Source organism: Leuciscus leuciscus (assembly GCF_965113295.1).
Source record: "Leuciscus leuciscus genome assembly, chromosome: 15".
NCBI lineage: Eukaryota > Metazoa > Chordata > Actinopteri > Cypriniformes > Leuciscidae > Leuciscus > Leuciscus leuciscus.
The window spans coordinates 22,381,275-22,405,355 of record NC_138739.1 but is presented as its reverse complement, the minus strand read 5'-3'; the positions used below and the strand labels follow the sequence as shown (position 1 = coordinate 22,405,355).

The window sequence follows — 24,081 nt, the reverse complement described above, 5'->3', positions numbered from 1 at the left end:
GCTGAATTCAACTGTTTTTGGACTGTTACTGTTACCGTTTGCACTTTAGCTTTTTTATTAGCCATGTTTCAGGCTGTTTACATTTTATGTAGGCTATACACTCTGATGTTTACATTTTCAAATAAACTGTGAAAATGTGTCGAATTAACTTTTTTACCAATGGAGTCTATTTGTGTCATACAGTAAGATAGACCCACTGTACTCGGATGAGGACATTCATTTTTGAGAGAACTACTTATTGTATTAAGCTGAAATGTAGAATTTTGACTAATTAGGACCTTCTGGCCCCAACAGCAAATAATATTTCATAAAGTTATGATAGACCCACTGTCCTCACATGAGGACATCCTTTTCTGCAAAAACTACTTCCTGTACAAAAACTAATTTTAGTTATTATACTTATTAGGTCCTACTTATCCCAAATAGCAAGAACAATTGTAAAATGCACACCAGGCAAACTCTCGGGTCTCAGGAGGCTAGACACCTATCCAGACACGAGGAGACTGCCAGCCAATCAACGAACCCGGGAAACCCCCTTTTACGCCGACCAGTATTTTTTTCTAATCAAACCGTTTTCGGAACGATAATGTTACAGAAGGAACACAAACGTTAAAATACTGATTCTGCCTGGCGTGAACCGATTTAATTATTTTTATTTATTTTTAAGCCCTGCTATCAATGTAATATGTGTTAAGAAATACAGTAGCTTTGGTAGCATACTGAAAAGCTAAAAAGCTACAGCAAAGTGGTAATGTAACTGTTTTTGATGTAATTAAACTAATAATAGGGATGCTGCACAGTCGCAGATCATGCAGATGCATGATCTCTGTCTCTGTCACTAATTCATTTAAATAAATGTTATCTTTCCAAACTCCTTCGTCTCTGAGTCTGATTTACAGCATGCAGAATGCTAGATCCATTGCCAAAATAACACATCAGTGGTTTATTGACACCAGGCTGTTCATTCAAATCATGTAATCATGTTTTCCCTTTTCTGGGAAAATGAGCAGCCCTCTCTTGTCTTTAGTGTCTTCATATTTCTCCCCATATTCCAAAGCACCTGACAATAGCTACGTTTACATGCACAACTTTTGTTTCATTCGGACTGAATTCATTCCGATTGATGAATCTGAATGTAGTGTTTACATGAACGCTAAACAAATGATCGGGTTGATGTGCGCGTTTATATGTCACAAGCTTTAAATCGTAATAGATTTTGACATGCGCACACTGCACGAATATACAGAGTTTCCCGCTGTTTGTGCATATTAACTATTCTCTTTATTTGTTTTAAACAGCAGACTTAATATTTATCAATTTCTGGTCATAATTTGAAGTAAATACTCATATGAACCGTTGTGCCGTGCTGCTTATATTTATTACGCAGTAAAACTGCCCCTCCCTGCCTGCACCCAAAACCAGTCATCAGTGGACGAGAATCCGATCAAGTGTTTGCATGTTCTCTCGATCGTATTAGAAAAGGAATGAACCTCCCCTTTCAATCCAAACAAAATTTAATCCGGACTGAGCTCAATTAAGGTGTTTACATGAAGGCTTTTCAGTGCCATCGAGCTGTCAATCCGATTACTAACGGATTATTTGGTTGCATGTAAACGTAGCCAATGATAGTAAAAGTTCGGAAGAGCGATCCTATCTTCTGTAAGAGCAAGACATTTATATTTGATTGTTACATCATTATGTGACATCTAGATGTGTGGCTTGGGTGTTCTTTGTAGTTTTTCTTTCCTTTGTATTGTTTTCTGACACTCTCCGTTTTTACTTTCTCTTTCACATGTGACGTGCTGATTGGTCTTTAGTGTGACCTATCCTGGAAATGAAATATAACACTTTCAGGTAAAAATGTATCATGCCAATTACACAATTAAACAACAAGAAGCCAATTCAGAAATGACATAACATCAATTTCTCAATTGAGTTAGGGAAACTTGACTTGAGTTGAGTTAGGGAAAAGGAGGGGGGTAGGAAGAGGGGGACTTATAGATAAGTGAGGAGAGACGTTTTGGCAAGGCGGTGTGCTCTTTCTTTGAGATCTTCTCTCCAAATTTATGTTTTATTGCTGGGTGCTTGATCTTGTCCTCTGTCAAAAGGCCCGGGTATACTTCATTGTCGTGTGCGCAAGCCTTTCAAAGTATTCTCCTTTGGCCGTGAGCACGGAAAGAGACATTCGGCGCATTCGCTCTATCCAGTGGACTTTGTTTTCTTGTGCTCAAGTCACTGACACACTGTTGTATGTGCACTGTCTACACGGACACAAAAATTTGGTTGCAGATGTTCACAGAACCTCCTCGAAAATTACATCGGAAAGTGTGCAGACCGTTGCGGAAAGCATACCGTCGAAGTATACTTTGGGCTTTTTGCAGGAAAACCAGCCTTACCAGTCAAATTCGCGCCTGCCGCGTCTAGTTATACGCTTGACCACTTTGTGTTAATTCGCGCGTCAAAAGCGAAATTGACGCGCGTAAAAACAAAAGTTTGAAGCGAAATTTACGCGCGTCAGAGGCGAAAGTTTCGAAACCCGTTGGCAGCCATCTTTTTTAGATGTTTATCGAGCATTAGCGTTAGCATTAATCGAGAGAGTCACCGCTCGTATATGCTCTGGTGAGCAGAAACAGCTGCGTAGGGGACATCGTCGCTGTACTCGGGTCCACCAGACCAGGGACGTGGGAACTATATTGTGAGAGGGGGGGCGGGATTCTTGAGAGGGGGGGGGGAGGGGGGGGGGGGGGGGGGGGTGTTAGTGAAGGCCTAGTAGCCTGTGTTATGTATCCTGATTGACTTTATGATTAGTTAAACCTGTTTTGCACATGCATCCCCACAGAGTTAACCATTTCAGACAGTAGGCTACCGGACAGCCTCTGTCTCGTTCACTTCAAGTCTGTGGGCGTTACGGACAGCTCAGTGTGGCCGCTCCAATTTACCTTCAATGAAATCTATGTCAAAACGCGTCAAAAGAGGCAATGCATTTACGCAGAGCAGGGTCATAAACGCGCAGAAAACGTGGCCATGTGTGTCTGGAGTTCAGCGAGCTCCACGGACCACTCCTTCAGTCTATCCACGGAGCGCTCTAAAGTCAACAGCGCTGAATGAATGATGATCTGCTTTTATGTCATTTTTCCTTTTTTATTCAGAATATTCACAAATGTGTTAGCTATGGCATGAAATATCTGATATTCCGATTGTCAAATATATGCAAGTGGAAGTGTATTGTTGTTTAAACACCTTTATAACGATCGCGTTAGTTGAGCTGTATGCGCGATGGGCGCCGCCGTGTTAATTTGTGCCGCAGACGCAGTTCAGAGAATCGGATCTGTTGGATTTACAACACGTGTAAATTTCACATTCATCCACTTCTCCCGAAATACATAAAAGTAAGTGGCTGGTGAACTGGGAGAAGAATAGAGTAAACATTAAAGTTACTTACACAATGTGTATCTGATATGAATAAAACGTGTCGAATTATAATGGAAAGGATTATTATTACCTCCGAAAACAATACATTTAGAATTTGTAAAATACACACTGATGTCTATAGACATCAGTGTGTATTTTACAAATTCTAAATGTATTGTTTTTTTAGTAGCCTACTTAGGCTATGTGAATTTATATGTCTGAAACCTAAAATAAACAGTATGTGGTTGAAAACACTGAAAAGTTGTGATATATGACAGCTCTGAGCGCGCCTGTCTCTGGCTAAATTCAACATTTGAATTTAGCAGTTGATCATGTGATGCACTGACCGTTCTGATCACACCGGTGTGAAACGCTCCAGGGACCAGCCTAGACTGATCACAACGGTGTGACCGTACGTGCGAAAGGCTTAAAAACAAGAAATTTTATGACACAAAATGTTGAAATGTAGGCTTAAATCAAACACATTTAATTCAGATTCTGTATATATAAAATGGAAACCAAAAACAACGAAAAAAACAGCTGGCTGACCCCTAGAGGGGTGGGGAAAAGGGGTGGTGGTGGGGGGGGCGGCCGACCCCCCCGCCCCCCCTGTTCCAACGTCTATGCACCAGACCCTCCGGAGGGTTTCAGGAGTTTCACAATTTGCTCCAGGAGCTAGGTTTGGTGGACCTAACGGTGAGGACGCTGACGAGGACAGCGTAGGCCGTATAAGGCCTCGGCCTCGAGTGGTCGCTGCTTGACGAGCCCGCGCTGTACAGCCCGGTGCGAGGTTCACCCTCGCCCGCACCCACCTAATCTGTCATTTATTTTTGTTTTGATAATAAATGGAGCCAGCCTCCAAAAGTGAAACCTGTCCTGTGATTTTTTTTTTTAGTTTGTATACACTAAATTGTGTTGGTTGTCTTTACATTAGATTAATAATGTTTCATATAATCTAGAATAGATATGGAATAAATTGCATTCAATACAAAATGAGTATCTCATATATTGAAATCGAGTTTTTATGTGAAAGATTTGCTTTGTTGTGCATTTTAGTCATATTACAAAATAATTTATTGAGGCCAAACATAAAATAACATTATAAACTGTCACTTCACCACGTGACAGCAGCAAGCAGGCTCCTGATTGGTTAACACGGCGCGAATTGACGCAGAAGTTCAGATTTTTCAACTCGGGCGGCAGACGCGAATTCGCATCAAACGCGTGAATGCACAAAAAGCACTAATAAAATAATTCACGCTTAACGCGCCAGATGCTCAATTCGCGCGTCTACCGCGCCGCGCTCTACGCCTCATTCGCGCCGCAAGAATTTTTTACGCGCGTAACGCATCTTTGCATTGACTTAACATTGAAATCACTCGCGCCTGACGCGCTATTCGCGTCCGGTGTGAACGCACCATTAGACAGTTTTGGAACTACATAAGGGTGAGTGAATGATGACAGACGTTTCATCTTTGGGTGAAATGTCCCTTTAAGTGAGAGTAGACTGATTACAGAATATTAAAACAGATTTAAGTAATCAGTCTAATACTGAGTCTAATACATAATGAATCCAATTTTATTTTTGATGAAATGAAACCAGTGACAGAGATATATACAACTAAATACATTTTAACTGAAAAAGGTGGTGAATATCATAAAGTCTGATCACTTAAAGGTGCAGTGTGTAAAATGTATGAGGATCTATTGTCAGAAATGCATTTCAGTGGTGTATAAAGACCTTACAAAAATTAACCGTTATATTTTTATTACCTTAGAATGAACCATTTCTATCTACATACTCCGCGGGTCCCCTTAAACATTAAGTCATCATTTTGCGCTGCCATGTTTCTACAGTTGCCCTAAATAGACAAACTTCTCTACAGAGCGTGTTTCGTCACTCTGTTGTTTTTCTTCTTCTTCGTTAGTGTTTTTAGAGGCAACTTGCACTGTCACAATGCAACATCGCAAAATCCCAACCGAACCGCTAGATGCCGCTAAAATCTACACACTGATTTAGATTAAACAGTAAATTAACAATGCACTTCTGATTTGAGGCATCATTCACATCTGAAGCACAAACAACTGACATTCTATACATTTTGTTGTAGTGATGCTTGCCTTAAACAGACTGAGCAGTCTGGTTTCTGAATACTGAATGCAGCATAAAGTTCCTGGTCCTCAGGAAAATCTGCATCAAACATGTACAAGAGTTCAGGCACTGGGCTCAACCTATAGTAGAAAACAGAACCAGCCTTTTGGTCCACGAACACACCGAGGTTTCTGGTTGACTCTGTTTGAAGTGGTTTAGTTAATGATTCAGTTTTTTTGTTATGAGCCACACATACATTTTTTAAGCAACATAAACTCCACGACATCTTATTGCGTCCCAGACGTACTGCGTCACTCGCACCCTTTCTCTTGATTCCCTTACAGGCCACGCCCATGTGCACATCTGTCCCGGTCACTTCCACCGTAAAGAAGCAGCGTCCTGAGAGCGGCTGGCAGCACAAGACCTGGTTGATCTTGTCAAATCTTTCGTCATTAGCAGGAAGCTGTTGTTTCTCCATCTTACGAACAGCTACTGTGTTGTTCTCGCTCAGATATAGGTATTCATTAGCCGTCTGAGGGTCAAAGGTGAGCGCGACGGCATCTAAAAACAAAGTAAGATTCATCAGAAAACGTCAGCTTAAATATCTACAGTTAGCATTAGCAGTAAATTCTCATTTTTGTCTCTAGCAACACATCCATGTGTGTAGATGATGTGAAATACTTTTGGGAAGAAACATGCCATATTCCATCTAAAGCTATTTTAACAGCATAAATTAGGACACTTAAAGCTGCCGTCGGCAACATTTTTTTGATCATATTCAGTGTAATCGACACTATAATCCGACAGAACAACATAAATAAGGTGGTTTTAGAAAAAAACCCGAGTTTATAACTCCACCTGGAGCGTGTTATTTGTTTTGCAAAAATCCAGCGCTCCCGCTTCATCAGGTCCAATCAGCGCAGGGGGGTGTGAGATCTGACTGTCAATCACAGGTCGTGCACACGCCACAGATCCCCCTCACTCGCGCACGTTAATATCACATGCACACGCCACGCCTGAAGTTCGCCTGGAGATTGCATGAAGCGTGATGGCGGAGAGAAAATCTACTAACAAGCTTCCAATTCCTCGGTTAATTGCTATCTATGGATAGATTAGCCAGGGCAGCCTACCTCCGAGTCCATGGTGTTGATAGATGCTGAAGAGACGGACGCGTTCACAGAAAATCAGGTACACACGCACAGTGACGCACTGACGAGCACGACCTCGATGGGAGGGTGCTCGCTGGTAGTGGGGAGGGGCATGAGAGTTGTAAACATTCAAAATTTTGGCTAATCGACCCAATCTGCCAGACTTGCCGACGGCAGCTTTAAGTAGACAGTTAGAAAAAAAAACATTACTGGTGTGCATCTTGACAAAACAATTGCACTGACATAATTTAAGGTATTTCAGTGCAAGTTGCTTTCAGTTAAAACAACTCAAATGCATTTTAGTCTGGGACTAGACTTGGGACTAAACCAGGCGATTAACTATGGTTACACTTTATTTTAAGGTGACGTACTTACATTGTACTAACTCAAATAAGTACTGAGTAATATTAATTAACTTCATGTTCTTACTATAGTTACAGTTAGGGTTAGTTTATTATAATTATGCATATTACAGTTAATACTATAGTAAGTACATGTAGTAATGTGTAACTACGTCACCTTAAAATAAAGCGTTACCTTAAGTATTTGTATAAATCCATCTGTCAGACCGCAAGACCTTTTAAAATGAAATGGAAAAGGTGTTAAAAATGGTGAAGCAGTTACAGCATCTACAAAAACGCTTTCACTTACATATTCATATACATTTTAACCTATACAATCTTTGTGTTGATGAACATCCATGTGTATGTTTAAACTCACATTTGTACAGTCCTGATTGGTCATGGCAGACTCCTCCAGAGGAAATTCTGGTTAGAGTCAGAGTTAGGGTTAGTAGGGTTAATATGTTAAGACTTGCACATTAATTGAAACACATTTTAAACATGAATGGATAGTCTCTCATTCCATAACGCATTCACATTTTTACCTTTACATTTCATAATTGTCAAATCAACAGCATATAATAAGGATTCCTAAATTAATTTTGGGTCTCATGAAAAGTTCTTTAAAAAGTGTTTTTGAACAAATCTTTTAAAGATGCAGTGTGTAAATTTTAGCGACATCTAGTGGTGAGGTTCCGAATTGCAACCAACAGAAGTAATGATGGCTGACAAGAAAAGATGTCATCATCTGAGAGCAGAGAGTAGCTAGTTAAGCAATGAGGTTTCTTTACAAAAATAAATAAATTATATTTACTTAATTATTCAGTAAAACTATATGTTATTGTGAATATTATTGTTACTTGTTCATCACTGTGTCAGTGTTTTATTTGCTGACTTTAGTTAGCTTCTTTGCACTTTACAACATAGTGACAAAAACGCGCTCTGTAGTAGTTTGTCCGTTTAGGGCTACTGTAGAAACATGGCGGCGCAAAAAGGACTATTTCAATGTAAGGGAACCCACGGTGTATGTAGATAGAAATGGCTAATTCTAAAATAATAAAAACATAACGGTTCATATTGAAGGTCTTTATACACCACTGAAAACAATGCACCTTTAAGTAAACGAGACAGACCCATTGATGTTCCTAAACAGATTTGTGTTTTCCCATCACTGAAGCCTGTTACTTGTGCAGAGACGCTCGCTGGTCATCACCTACAGTACTTGCGTAACAAAACAGCCTACAGGAAGTATACCTAAATATAACAGTGAACAATTCACTGAATGACTAGGACAAATCAACGGATCCAGTGGATGTTCATACCAAACTTTCACATGAACATACAAGATAGATGCTACTACAGTACCTCAGTGAGGGTAGCTTGGCCTTCAGTAGATGAATTTTCTGTTCCATGATGTTTCCAAGGTCATTATACTGCAGGTCCAGCTCTCTCAAAAAGGATTTGGCTTTCAAACACGACAGCAACTTAGAAACTCCTTGTTTAATTTGACAGCCTGATAGTCTATAGAGCAAAACACGATTTTATGTTTAGATCAACTGGTCAAGGAATAACATTCATGATATTCATTTGTTTGCCTATTTCAAGGACCAACCAGCTTTGGTTCTGATGGTTTCCTTACATTTTTATATTTAGGCATTTAGTAAATGATTTTGCATTCACTCTACACTCTGTTCACTCTTTTTTGATCAGCGAGTGATCAAACCTATGACCTTGGTATGGCTAATGTCATACTCTACCAGTTAGAGTACATCAAGGATTCCCAAACGTTTTTGTCAGCCGAACCTTAGTCTCAGCCTCAGATTTTACGCCCACGGATCATTGGCTAAACGTCTGATGCATAAGGCACACAAAATGGGAAACACTTCAGGAGTTTAAAAATCGTTATCTGATTGGTTGAATTCTACAGGATTTCCGGGAGACGTGCGTGTCATGTTCTTTAACAGTCCGCCTGGAAGCAAAGCCGTTGTGATGCCAAATCCCCTCATGGAAGAAGAATGCCATTGAGTTTACAACTGTGACATTGAGCGCTTATCAGGACCAACTAAATGCTGGATTTCACGGCTTCATTGTTGCAATAAACTTGCACAATGTTCTTGAATGAATAATTTATTAGATGTATGCCGGTCTGTTATCTTCTGACATCGACTTTACGTTTTCACGCCACTTAATATTAGTTGCTTTACATGTTGGTCAAATTTCCTCTTGGGCGGTCCTTGGCCACCCTTACATAATCTATTTAACGGTTTATTTGACCCATCTGTCTCAACCAGGGGCGTAGCCACGGTGTGCCTAAAAATGGATGCAGAATTATTTTTTATAGTCTCAATAAAAAATGTTTTACTAAACTTGGGCTATTGTTGTTTACCTAGCATATATATTTTTTTAAATTAACCCTTTCACGCGTAAGTCAAAAATATTTTAACTGACCCCTTGTTTCCATGGCGACGCGTCATGGTTGTCACGTGACACACCGCAGCCACAATAACTATACTAACAGATGTATCGCTATTCGTTTTATTTCCTTTTTCCTTTTTTATTAAAAACATTCACAAACTTGCTTACCATGTCAACTATCTGATATTCCGATTCTTCGTTTAAAAACCTTTATCAATTATCTTGATCTATAACGAGATGAGCGCTGCAGTTCAGCCGGATTTACAGCACCTGAATTCCACAGTTTCTCCCGAAATACATGAAAGTAAGTGGCTGTTGAACTGGGAGAAGAATAGAGTAAACTTTATAGTTCCGCTATGTGTGTCTGATAAATGAATAAAACATGTCGGCAAATTACATTTGAATAGATTGTTTTTGCTGCTTCCATAGACATCAGTGTGTATTTTACAAACTACAGATGTATTGTTTTACAAGTACTTATATGTATTTAAATGTCTGAAACATAAAATAAACATTATGTAGTTGAAAACACTGCATATTAGTTGTGATATATGACAAGCGCAGAGCGCATCCGTCTCTGGCTCAGCGCCAACCAACGCGCGAAAGCAGTTTGAATCTGCCAGTTCTGTGACGTCACTGAACATTCTAAAGTAACGCAAGTGTATTTCCCTCATATTAAATATAAAACGCATGTGTAGACTGATATTGTTCTAATGTCTGGACTCCTTTATTAAGGGAGTATGGATGTATAAACATACGTTTCAATATATTAGTATTAAACGCATTTTCTGATAATTTATATTTCAAGTTTTGACTGCAAATGTCACGTCCATAACGCTGGAACTGCCCAATAGTAATGTAAAGATGTGATAGCATTGGATCTGGACGGGAAGGATAACTCTGGGAGTTGGAAGGGGTGTGTCGCGATTCTGCCTTCTCACATCGCGACACAGGTCCAATTATAGGTTTGTAAACATCCGGGATGCGCGCGCATCGTGGTTGCAGAAAGACCCGTTTAACAGCTGATCATTACACGGATACGGATACGGATAAGAATAATACTAATAGCTCGATTTAAAACATTTTTTATATATATTTGAGTTTATATTTAATTTTCGGAATGTTCTCCGCGTATTTTATTGACCACTTTTGGTCCCGATAATTATTTAAAATAAAGAACGTAGCCTATGTTTGTATGTAGGCCTATGGGCAATTTATATACACATTACTTACTAAAATATAATTAATATAATTTTATTGCATTTGCATTAGTTGTTTGAAGAGTAAAAAAAAATAAAAAAATAAAAAAATCGGTCGGTCGGTCTTAACGCAAGTTTACAACCGGCAAGTCGGTCAGACTAAAAGGGGAAAAAATTAAATAATTGGGTCGGTCCTAAATTGACAGGGTCGGTCGGGTTACGGCAAACAAGAATATTTTTAAGGATGGCCTAATCTGACAATAAATGTGGCACACCCAAATTTTCAGATGCACACCCAGAGTCTCTTTTCTGGCTATGCTACTGGTCTCGACCCTGATGTTTGCAGTTAGTTTTACTTACTTTAGAACCTCAAGATGACACTTGGCTTTCCGCAGCCCAGCTGAGAGGATCTCCACTCCTAGATCTTCTACTTGATTGTCGCTGAGGTCCAGGATTTTCAGATTCACATTTGATCCTGAAAGCACATCCTTGATCAGCTCCATGTCCTGACTATGGAGGTTGTTGTGACTGAGGTTTAGCATCTGAATCTGGCATTTGAGATCACAGAGGGCCTTAGAAAGCTGCTTCACTGCAGACTGTCCCAGGCTATTGTGGCTCAGATCAAGATGAGTCAGGTGAGAGTTTGGAGAGGTCAGGAAAGACACCAGGATATCACAGTGTTTCTCTGTAAAGCCGCTTCCTTCGAGTCTGTCAGAATTAAATTTAAACCGTTACAGTTTTACATTTAAACCCTGTTGCAATTTTGCAGTTATACCCTGTTACTGTAACAAATTTACATTTAAACTGTTACAATTGTGCATTTAAACAGTTACACTAAGGCCTGGGACACACTAGATGATTTCAAATCTTAACCGATTTTAAAACTATGGAAAACTTGACTTGAGAATATGAGAATAAAGAATATGGGTGATCTTTCTCAATACTACAATATCATGGCATGTTTGTGGCTGCCAAGTTTCAGCTATAGAAGCACACAACATCTCGTTGGAGAAGCTTGCTTGATCTCATTGGCTATCGTGGGTGTCACGTCAGAGGCAGCCCGATCAAGAGTTGTGATCGTGCAGGCTCCAACGTGATCAGGAGCAGTGAAATAATCGTAATGACACCACACAATTGATGATTTTTCAGACAAAAAGTCATTTGAGACAAGCCTCAAATATGCAAATCGGGCTCAAAATCTGGCTTAAAATCCAGACTAACTTTGACTGAGAATATTTAATGATACATTATGAAGATGTTCACAGCATCATAATACTTACTGAGCCTTTCTGAAGCACTTGATGGCTGGAGAGAATCTCTGAAATCCTTCTAAAGTGATGTTGTATTTCCTAAGGACAAACTCTTCATGGTCTGTATCTGACATCACAAACCGGAAAGCCAGAAACGTGCACTGGAACAGTGTGAGGGTTTTTTTGGTCCGTGAGCGTTCAAGATTTTTCATCTCCAAAAAAGAAATGTCTTTGAGCTCCACAAGGCAACGAACAAGACTGAAGCATCTCTCAGGGGTCAGATCTTTCCTCCTCAAAGACTTAATGTACTTTGTCACTTTTTTGTGATCTTCTGAACTACTGCCTTGCAATCGAGGCAGGAATCCTTCAAGTATTTCTCTGCTGGAATCACAAGAAATTCCGAAGAGAAAACAGTTAAAAAGATCCAGGTGTTCATTTTTGCTTTGCACGGCCACGTCGATCACGCCTTTGAGAAAATCAGACAAATAAGACTTTTGCTCCTTTGTAACTTTAATCAGTCCCAGGGAGTCTTGCTTTCCTGATAGAAATTCATGAAAAACAAACAAGGCTGCAAAGAATTCCTGGACACTGAGATGGACAAAGCTGTAAAGTTTAGTCCTGCTATATCCAAACTTGTCCTCAGAGACACAGGTAATGATACCAGGATATCGGAGAGCTTCCTCAGGAGTGATATAATATTTCCTCAAGTCTTCTTTACTGAAGATTGCATTTTGTTCCTTCAGCTTCCAGTATGCCAGCTCTGCCAGTTTCTTAATCAATTCTTTGTGCTGTATAAGAGCATCTTGTGGTGGCAGTTCTTTCCCTTGATATTTGTTGTGGCTTAACCTGGTCTGATTGTGCAGATAGTGTATATACATTTCTGTCTGATTTGAGGGCATGTCTCTATCTTTATTTTGACTTTTAATGATGTTTTTGAGAACAACCGACGAAATCCAACAAAAGAGAGGTATGTGGCACAATATCCAGAGGCTCTTATGAGACTTCAGGTGACAGATGACTTTTTGGGTTAGAGCTGGATCCTCAAACTGCTTCGTGAAGTACTCCTCCTTTTGTTCATATGTGAATCCTCTGATCTGTGTGATGCATCCCTGTGTGAAGATCTCAGATGGAAGCTGTCCAGCTGCCACAGGCCGGCTGGTGATCCACAGGTGTGCGGATGGGAGCAGCTTTCCTCGCAGAAGGTTTACTAGAAGGACATCCAGTGTGTTTTTTTTTTTAACATCTGACAAAATGCTGGTTTGAAAGCTTAAATCATTTTTATATTCATCCAGACCATCTAAGATGAACAGAACTTTTCTATCACAGATCCAGTCAGAGATCTGTCTTGCATCTTTGAACTCTGGGTAAAAGTCACAAAGCAGGTCAAAAAGACTCTGGTTTTCTCCCACATGCAAGTTCAGCTCTCGGAACGGGAGCAGAAAAACAAGCTCTAGATCCTGATTGGCTTCTCCGCTTGCCCAGTCGTGGACAAACTTCTGCACTGTGACCGTTTTCCCGATTCCAGCGATTCCTTTCGTTAAAACAGTCTTCATGGGTCTATTTTCATCCGAGGGTGGTTTAAGAATTTCATTGTAGTTTATGACTGCCTGCACTGATGTGTTTGAATCATTCGTCTCGATCTGCCAGATCTCATGTTCTCTATTGATTGGGTCCGACGCGTCACTGATGATAAACAGTTGTGTGTAGATCTTATTTAGAGTGACTGACTGTTGTGCACTTCCCTCCAAAATCCTCTCAGAGTCCTTCATCATTCTTGATTTCATCTTATTCTTTATGCTCTGAAGAATGTCTAAAAATGTTGTAAAGTCATATTATTAACAGGAGCATTGCACTTACAGTATGAATAAACAGTTTTATACAGCAACAGTTTTGAAATGTCTTTCTGGCCCTTACCATTTTGGTTTATTGAGGTAGAGTGAGACTCTTGTGGCTGAAGAAAACATATACACATAAATATACAGTATTTATAATATACACATCTTAAATGAACAATATTACAGTGTATTAGTGACCAGACACTCACCATTTGTAGGTTGATGGTAACACCACCACCTATGTTGCATCCTTGTATTTTTGGAGCATTTATTGTGCCACCATTCCTCTGGTTAATTCTGAAGTCCTGATCCTGAAAATACTGATCTGAATTTTGAATCAATGGTTGTCTTAGTGATGTAAAATAATAATAATAATAATAATTATTATTATTATTATTGATATTATTGATGATTGATAATTTTCTACGGAAGCCCTGAACCGCAACGTAAAATAAAAAATCCGTAAAAAAAATAATTCGAGATTGAAGTCGAAATATTTTGAGAATAAAGTTGTAATATTTTGAGAATAAAGTCAAAATTACGAGAATACATTCTTCTGTTGTAGGCTAGTTCTTTTTTTGTAAAGAAATCCGCTTGTGAAGTCGAACTGCTTCTGACATGGATCTAAATTGAATAGTAGCTTTTAACTTTTATGGGCTTTCAACAAAAGGAAATTCTACAGGTGCTAATCTACCAACATGGCGGTATTGTCTTCGTGCTCGTCTATAGGCAATGCCATCTGGGTCGAGTTTATATTTTGTAACGTCCTAAAACAAATGGTAGCTAATGCCATGTTGGTAGATTAGCACCTGTAGAATTTCCTTTTGTTGAAAGCCCAGATATAAGTAAAAAGCTATTATTTTGTTTGGATCCATGTCCGAGGCAGTTCGACTTCACGAACGCATGTCTTTACACACACACAAACACACACACACACACACACACACACACACACACACACACACACACACACACACACACACACACACACACACACACACACACACACACACACACACACACACACACACACACACACTCACGGAAGACTGTATTCTTGTAATGTTTCGAATTTTATCCCGAAATATTACGACTTTCTTCTTTTAATTTTCATCTTTTTTTTTTTTTCGTTGCTGTTCAGGGCTTCCATAATTTTCTAATAAGAGAGTAATTGAGAAAACTTTCCCTACTTTTGATACAACTCTTTTCCATTTTTAATGCTTTTTTCTTTCCACATTCATTTTCCTGCATAGGGTCTTCCAAACTCCCTGTTGTTCCACTGTGGTAAAATAAACAGTTTTTGATTAATTCTTATGTTTTATGATTAATGTTTACATCTGACAGCAAATACATACACAATTAAAAAGTTTGGAATCTTTAAGATTTATTAATGTTTTTGAAAGAAGTTTCAAAGCTGCATTTATCTGATCCAAAACACCAATATAAATATTTTTATGGAAACATTTTCAGGATTCTTTAATGCATGGAAGGTTCAAAAGAACAGCATTTACTTGAAATAGAAATTGTTTATAACATCATAAAAATCTTTACAGTCACATATCAATTGAATGCGTCCTTGCCAAATAAAAGTATTCATTCTTACTTCCCCAAATCTTACTTCCCCCAAACTTTTTAATGGTAGTGCATCACAAAAATATTAGGCCTGTTTTCAACAGTTTAATAATAAGAAATGTCAATTGAGCAACAAATCAGCATATTAGAAATCTTATTTGGTGCTCATTTAACATTTCAAGGATTAAAATGCTTGGTAACATGACATATCACAACACACTAGTCCAGCCGACCAATCAGAGCACATCAGGCTTTTCAGAAGGAGAGCTTCAACTAAACAAGGCTGTGTTTCTCAATAGTATCAGAAGCCTAAATTGATCGTAGAACAATTGCCACCAATGGTCTCTATGATCAACTAGGACAAACCAGACCCGGCACCACACACAAATTCACGGGGGGCACAAAAATGAGATCAACCTCATTGCATATTGCATAATAACATTAATCGATAATGATCAATTATAAACATTTATGTTAATGATAATGATCGATACTAGTGCATAATAATATAATTTACTGACGCTTGTTTGTGCTGTTGAGGCTCACGCTGCCTCTCGAGGAGATATCAAAACAAATTAAGTGCAGCTCTCACACAGAAACTCATACTGCAGTAAAAATTAAAAATGTGGAGATTTTATATTTATAACATATGATACAGTTAGGAAATGTCACACGACCAACCAAAAGTGCTGAATACCATCACGATTGAAAATGTAGCTCTGATTTCATATGACAGTTCAATAAACAAGTAATTAATATTAAGTCACTTACATTTTAGAGCAATATTGACAGTTTTTGTTCTATTTTAGCAGCGGAAATTGTTCCAATCCAAACAAAGATCACAGGAGAACCGAGGAGAACCGCGTCTCTCACAACAACACTTAACCGATTCGTTCAAAATGCTGAATCATTCAGTGATGAAAACGGTTGAGTCAAAGATTTAATGACTCGAGTAATTGTCCTCTAAACCATCAGGAATCAGCGATGAGAAGAAGAAAGCTATACACACGTGACAATGTTTATTTTAGTACACCACCACCAACATCACACTACAAAAAGAATCGTGTAAAACCCAGTAAACCCTGTTATTATTACTCGTGACAATAAAACAAAATATATGGATATGAGAATATGTATACAATATAACTAAATTAAAAATCTCTTACATATTTTAAAATTTCACTAAACATTTCATTAAGTTTCGTGAACATAAACATGGACCTTTATGTTCATTAAAAATACATTTTATGCTATTGTATGCTCATATTTTAAATGTAAGCAACTAATTTAGACGTGCAAACTGGGTGCCGGTGTGGTGAGAAGTTCGAGCTCGGCCAGATTCGGCTCGAAGTCGTTCATCTTCGGATGCGGAGCCGCGCGCGCTGTTACAAAAAATGCCGCGCACACCGCCAAATGAAATGGGGTCTTGCGCACCCAACGCGCATGACCGCCCACACCGCAATGACGTCATTTACAGCGTAGAGGCTCCGGCGTAGGTCCGATGCAGAAGTATAATCAGCCTTCAGTTCTACACGGACGCAACCCATACACAAAATAAATACATTTGAAATATTTCTTTTGTGTATGGGAAGCGCTATGATTGGTCTGCTAGAACCCCTATAAACCTGCTTTAAGCCTTGTTTATACTTTCGCCTGGCTCCGCAGCTCGAGTCTCCGTAGACTGGACGTACGCGCGCCTCCCCAAATGGACGAGGCGTTTATACTTGACGCGCTCGCCGTTGTACTATTCTTTGAAACGATAGGGGGCAACTCAAGTAATTGTCCTCTAAACCATCAGGAATCAGCAGTGAGAAGAAGAAAGCTATACACACGTGACAATGTTTATTTTAGTACACCACCACCAATACCACACTACAAAAAGAATCGTGTAAAACCCAGGGGGTCAATCCAGCGCTCGAATTCCGTACCACCCCCGGGAGCCGCCATTGGCTAACAAGCCTTCACCTGCTGTTAGCATTCCATTGACTCCCATTCATTTTGGCGTCACTTTGACAGCAAATAACTTTACATCTGAGGCGTTTAAAGACTCTATTTGTCCATTGTTTATTTCTAAAGAAACACAACAATGTATAAAAGGCTCCATTACCTTGTATCTTACGTTATGACCCTGTAGGAACAGTTTTTGTAAAAGTAGGCTAACGATTGCGTCATAACCACGCGACTCAATGGAAATGACCGTATAGACAGGAGGAGAAGCTCACAGTCAATCGGGGGGACGTGGAGGCATAAAGTCTGATAAAGTCAAGGGCAGGGTTGGGGAGTAACGGAATACATGTAACGGCGTTATGTAATCAGGATACAAAAATCCAGTAACTGTAATCCGTTACAGTTACGTCAAAAAACGTAGTAATCAGATTATAGTTACATTTTGAAAAAAGGGGGAATACTTTCAGGATTACAATGGTTTAATTTAAAACTAAATAAATCAGTATTTTGGCATAATAACACTATATTAAGCGTTGCTTGATTAATGACTCACGACACGAGTCACGTGTGCCACCCGCTGGTGCATGCGCAAAATAACAGCTCTCTACAACAATCTCCTCAGACACAGAGTGAACCACTGCTGCTAGAAACGATGCTGCCCGCGGGCAAAAATGCTTTCATTTCTTGGAAATTCCGCTGCTATTTTGTATTTAAAGAAGAAAATGCCAACAACATGGTTGTACAGTGCAAACTGTGCCTTCCAGCAACGAAAACACTTTCTTTATCGAAGGACTCGACATCCAACCTAAAGAAGCATTTGCAGGTAACGTTAAAGACTATCATATAAATCATGTTAGCTAGTATGTTGTGTTTATTACTGCTTTAAAATTCAGTGGTTTGTATGATCGCAGTTGTAAGTTTTCTAGCGATGCTGGAATCTGTAGAAATTAGGAGAGTAAGTTAGCTTTATACCTAAAATGTCCTTTCATATCTCTTCTCACTTAACGGGATGTTCGTAGGGGAACTCCCACTGCCAACAGCCCAAGTTCAGTCAGGCAAATTAAGAAAGATCACGGCTTTAGTCAACATGTAGGCCTATTTTAAAATAAACTAATATGTAGATTGTGTAGCATTTTTAAATGTTGTGTTTTTATTATTTCCTTGTAGCCTACATCATGTTAGTTAAAAATAAAACAAAATAATCTGTAATATGTACTGTAGCCACTAGATGTCTGTATAGCCCTTTAAATAAATATATATTCAGGGCTGTGTGTTCCCAAGTTGTGGAAATGAGAGATGATTGCTTAGTTTTAATGGGTTTTAAAACTAACCAACATGCTAAACATTAAAATTAAAGCAGAACAGACATGAACAGAAATGTTTGATCTGAGCTTTTTCAGTTTGGTTATGATCTGATGTCACTTTTATATTTTAAGCTGTAAGGATAACTACAACAACGATAATAATATTGCAATAGAGAATTTATCTAATATTTTTATTGTTGAGAGCCATTCAAAAGATTGAAACATTTAAGAAATAAAAATATTTAAAATTGAAAAATGTAATGTATTTACATTTATCCCCCTTTCTTTCTTTCTTTCTTTCTTTCTTTCTTTCTTTCTTTAAAATCCTTAAGCACAAGCATACAATTAAAAAGCCTACAACTACTTTTTACATTTTGTTTTTCAGAGGAAGCATCCACACCATTTGGCCAAAGAAGCTAGCTGGCCTGAGATGACTACACACCCTAGCACATCTGATCCTGGGCAAGGGTCCTTGAATCCTCCATGCAAACAGGCAAAGCTGGAATTTGGACACAGGACAGCTCAGAGTACAATTAATAAACTAATACTTGACTTTGTAATTGATGATGTTCAGCCATTTTCACTGGTTGAGCAGCCTTCGTTTAAACAACTTGTGGAGGGACTCAGTGGAGGAAAAACTGTGATGTGCAGAAAGACGCTTGTCCAGAACATTGAGAAGGAGTTTGCAGTAATGAAAAATAGCTTGACAGAAACACTTGTGAATGTATCTAATGTCTGCACAACAGCAGACTTGTGGACTGCACATAACAGGAGTTTCTTAGGCATGACATGCCACTGGATTGAAGAAAACACTCTGGAGAGAAGGTCTGCTGCATTGGCCTGTGCACGAATTAAAGGGCGGCACACTTTTGATGTCCTTGCTGCAAAAATGAGTGAAATACATGCAGAGTACAAACTACAACACAAAGTGAGGGCTACTGTCACCGATAATGGCAGTAACTTTGTAAAAGCTTTTCGAGAATTTCAAACACCTGAGGACGTAGCTGCAGATGACCTGGATGATGGAATACGATTTCTAGACATGGATACAGTTCTTGAAATGCAGGGAGACGAAGAGCATTTTTTTCTTCCTCCTCATCAAAGGTGTGCTGCACACACCTTAAATCTGATTGCCACTAATGAGGTGGATAAAGCAGCATCAAATGGCCCTTTTCGGAAAGTTTACCGAAGTGCAATGGGAAAATGTGCTTCTATATGGAACAAGGCACACCGGTCAACAGTAAGTGCAGAAGCTGTGCAAGAAATTGCGAACATGAGAGTTACTGTTCCATGCGTTACTAGATGGAATTCAGAGTATGATGCCATTTCCAAACTGACTGGTCTCAGAGAGGATCAGCTGACTGACATCTGTGGAAAGCTTGGAGTTACCAAACTGCACCCACATGAGGTGACTTTTCTGAGAGAGTATGTGGATGTGTTACAACCCCTTTCCCATTCCATTGATCTACTACAGGGCGAGAAAAGATGCTACCTTGGATTTCTCATTCCAACAATCCTAAGCCTCAAATCAAAACTTTCTGACAAACTACCACATGTGTCTTACACGGCTAACATCATCACTGCAGCCCTCGAAGCACTTGACAATCGCTTTGACGCCATGCTTAGTAGCCATGAAGCAAAAATGGCAACATCCACAATGCCGAAATTTCGCTTGTGTTGGCTTTCTCCAGAGAAGAGAGAAGATGTGAAAAAAGCACTGGTTGAGGAGGCAACATCTTTGGAATCCACTGCTCCTTCTGCAGCTGAGATGAGCATTAGCCCTGAGACTGATGAATCAGATGAGGAGTTTTTTGCGTTTGAAAAGACAAAAAGTGTGGGTAAAGGCACAGAGGAAGAGATTCGGAGATTCCTTGATGATCCTGAAAAAAACATGAAATCTCTAAATTCTTATCCCTTGGTCAAGCAGCTCTTCATGAAGTTCAATACCACATTGCCTTCTAGTGCTCCCGTTGAACGTTTATTTAGTTATGGGGGAAATGTACTTACACCATCTCGAAGCAGAATGTCCGATGACCACATGGAGCAAGTCCTCCTCCTTCGTTACAACAGAAGATTTTGCCCAAACTGAATGAACAGTTTGAATGCACATTCTGTCTTCCATTACGTATGCCAAATGCTGCCAAAAGACTAACTGCAATATTTAACAGGATTAAACTTTGCAGTAATTTTGAATCCTATACTTGTTCGATGTTGTGTAAAAATTCTAGTTTTATATTTGCAAAGACAATTTTAAACATAAATGTAACTTAATGTTGTTTTCTTAGATGATATCTTGTGTATTATATTTGCTTGAGAAAAAAACGAATTTGTATTCTCTATTTTCTTGTTGAAGAAACATTTCCATTGTCTAAAAATTCTCTTATTATATTTACTTGAAAAATGAATTTGTACTCTCTATTTTCCTGTTGAAGGAACATTTCCATTGTCTAAAAATTCTTTCTTATTATATTTGCTTGGAAAAAAATGAATTTGTATTCTCTATTTTCCTGTTGAAGAAACATTTTCCATTGTCTAAAAATTCTGTTCTTATTTGTTTGAAAAAAAAGAAAAGAATTTGTATTCTCTATTTTCTTGTTGAAGAAACATTTCCATTGTCTAAAAATTCTCTTATTATATTTACTTGAAAAATGAATTTGTATTCTCTATTTTCCTGTTGAAGGAACATTTCCATTGTCTAAAAATTCTTTCTTATTATATTTGCTTGGAAAAAAATGAATTTGTATTCTCTATTTTCCTGTTGAAGAAACATTTTCCATTGTCTAAAAATTCTGTTCTTATTTGTTTGAAAAAAAAGAAAAGAATTTGTATTCTCTATTTTCCTGTTGAAGAAACATTTCCATTGTCTAAAAATTGTTTCTTATTATATTTGCTTGAAAAAAAATGAATTTGTATTCTCTATTTTCCTGTTGAAGAAACATTTCCATTTTATTTTTTCCTTGTACATATCAAGTTAAAAATAAAACAAAATAATCTGTTAATACCATACTGTAGCCATTAGATGTCTGTATAGTCCTTTACATAAATATTTATTCAGGGCTGTGAAATTCTTAATAAATAAAAGTTGTTGTTTTTTTAAATAATATCTGACCTTGAAGTAATCCAAAAGTAATCAGTTACATTACTTTCATATTGTGGTACTTGGATTACGTTACTGAATACTTTTTTTATGAAGTAATTTGTAACTGTAACGGAATACATTTTTAAAGTAACCCTCCCAAGCCTGTCAATACATTATGTGTTTAGAAAAAGGAATGAAAAAAATCAGACCTCTGTAGCAGCTGCAGGACAGTAAAAACTCTGACCAATCACTGCCATTCGGTGCGAATGTAAAGAACCAATCAGATGCCTTCATGTCTCGTGCCCGCCCCGAGCTCCACTGCGCGCGCTGCCCGGCGTGCACTCATCACATGTCACCGTTCCCGGAAATATTCAGCTCAAAGCACCTGCATATGCAGTCAGCGAAGGCAAACAAGGCAAAAACTACTTCCTCGGACCCTGCCCGCACTCTTGAACGACCTCCTCTGCTTCGCCCTCAACCCCGGACCTGTCCTCGAGCCGACGATGCGGTACTTTTCTCCGGACTCGGAGTGTACGTTAGTCTTCATTAGAGTCAACAATGTTTTCATCATGGAAACTCTTACATGCAAAACACCGTATATGTTATGAATCTTACACGAAATTCATCTTCATCACAGTGTAACTGATGGTAATGGAAAAACGTGTATCAATGCAACCTGTTTTTAGTTTTGCCTTATAAATATAGCTCGTTACCGAATGAAACTTTACCATTATCGATATGCTAGCTTGATAGTGAGTACTAAAATAAATCTTATTTGTTTATATTCATAGTGATAAAGTTAGGTATTTTATTACATGTGATTCTGACATGATGTCACTGTATGTACTGCGCTCCTTCCTCTCCACTCGTCTCAGGTAATAAATGCGTCTTGTTCCAGCCTGAGCGTTTGGCGTCGCGCGTTCATGTGTTTTGGGGGCGTGGCTTTGGAAGGAGCTCAGAAGGGAGGGGGTGGAGTGAATGGAAATAATGAGCTGTGTTTATTGCAGATTAAAAGGTCTACAGTCACTCGATTTTTATATTTTCTTTTTCAGAGTACTTACATTTTAATTATGTATTGGTATATAAAGACAGTTTAAACAAATTTGGAATGTTTTTTTTTTAGAAAAATGATTACCTACCCTACCTTTAAGTTGAACCTAATAAATTTTAGTTCAACGTAATGCAATACATTTTTTTCCCCCCAGACATTACTATTACTATTGTAACGTCTTACAAGGGACTATTGTAACCCTTGAAGGACAAGACCAACTGTGTACGCTCAAGCACAAGCCGAACTCACTCGCTCGTTTCTCTCTACCCGGCCTTTTCCGAACTCATCGCATTAACCCAATAACTGCCGGTGCAAAAAAACCCCCAGCAATTTCACATTGAAAGTTATTAATGTGAAATGCACGGCCCACCAATATATTGCAAACAAGCAAGGACTGGTGGTTGGTGGAAGGTGACGTGGAGTTGGTGAAGAGAAACATGCAGGCCAGGCCCCCCAATGCCTGCCCATGGCGCTGGGACTGGGGCAAACTGAGGCCACATCCACACGAAGCCAGAGCTTTCCCTATCCGATGTTTTTTCCCCCCGTTCAAAAAAATAAATAATTCCGTATACACGGCGTCGTCTCAAGAAATATCTGCGTACACACGAAACCACTGACACCGACTCAAAATGATGTAGTATAGGGTACATGCCAGACCAGTATGTGGCGCTGTAATTCTGCCACAGAGATGCACTAAAAATGGAGAAGAAGACTTGGACTATGCGCATAAACCTTGCACATGTATGCAATAATATTTAGGCACAGTAGCTTTTTTTTTTTCTTATCTTTTTTTACCAAGAACTTTATTGAACAACATGAACAACCATAAATGGCCTGGAACATAATATCAGTCATGATATTCGATAGTTAGCGGACGCATACAGCTTGCCACAAAGAACCGGCAAAAGTAGCCTAATCATTATGAATGTGTCAAATATATCAAGGAGACATTTTAATTGTTTATTAATAAACTAGTGTTTTCTGTGTCAGTCTCGGCTAAAGATGTTGACGTTGATGTGGATGTTATTGTGAACGTGCCTATAGAGAGAAATGCACACTTCATACGGATTACATAAGAGAGTTGTCTGTTTCTTTTCGTTTTGAATTGTTTTGTTTAAAAGTAGACATTTCAAGCTTTCTATAGATATTTTTTGTGTGTGTGTGTGTGTGTGTGTAACACAAACATTATGAGATGTAATTTATGAGACGAGCTCCAGTTCACGAGCAATGCAAGTTATATCGCCGGTGCCTCCATGTCCTGATTAAATTGTCTGCTATATTTGCTTCTTATTTAATAAATCCAGACAATTGGTTGATGAAACATTGATTAAAATTAAGATACAATTTATACAAAACGAAATTCACTTTAAAGAAAGGTTTTATACAAAACAAAACTTAATGTTGTCAAAATGATGTCTCCCGATATATTGCGCATCT

General features: G+C 38.7%; 1 protein-coding gene across 7 annotated transcripts in view; it reads right to left on the bottom strand.

Annotated features, from left to right (window-relative positions):
- The window catches only part of LOC309475594 (protein NLRC3-like), a 38,377-nt gene that overhangs the window by 8,064 nt on the left and 6,232 nt on the right, over nucleotides 1–24,081 (bottom strand). For 2 of the 7 annotated variants that reach the window (XM_082138424.1, XM_082138423.1), the window contains exons 2-10: nucleotides 14,882–14,970; nucleotides 13,901–14,016; nucleotides 13,771–13,807; nucleotides 11,887–13,666; nucleotides 10,967–11,314; nucleotides 8,358–8,513; nucleotides 7,372–7,418; nucleotides 5,533–6,064; nucleotides 1,704–1,828 (exon numbers count right to left, since the gene is read on the bottom strand). In XM_082138424.1, the coding sequence (XP_081994550.1) occupies nucleotides 1,789–1,828; nucleotides 5,533–6,064; nucleotides 7,372–7,418; nucleotides 8,358–8,513; nucleotides 10,967–11,314; nucleotides 11,887–13,666; nucleotides 13,771–13,807; nucleotides 13,901–14,016; nucleotides 14,882–14,942 (3,117 nt within the window). In that variant the 5' untranslated portion in view covers nucleotides 14,943–14,970 and the 3' untranslated portion in view covers nucleotides 1,704–1,788. Of the gene's footprint in view, nucleotides 1–1,703; nucleotides 1,829–5,162; nucleotides 6,065–7,073; nucleotides 7,229–7,371; nucleotides 7,419–8,357; nucleotides 8,514–10,966; nucleotides 11,315–11,886; nucleotides 13,667–13,770; nucleotides 13,808–13,900; nucleotides 14,017–14,881; nucleotides 14,971–24,081 lie in introns of those variants that run through there. The other 5 variants (XM_082138422.1, XM_082138421.1, XM_082138426.1 and 2 more) reach the window with 5 other exon arrangements.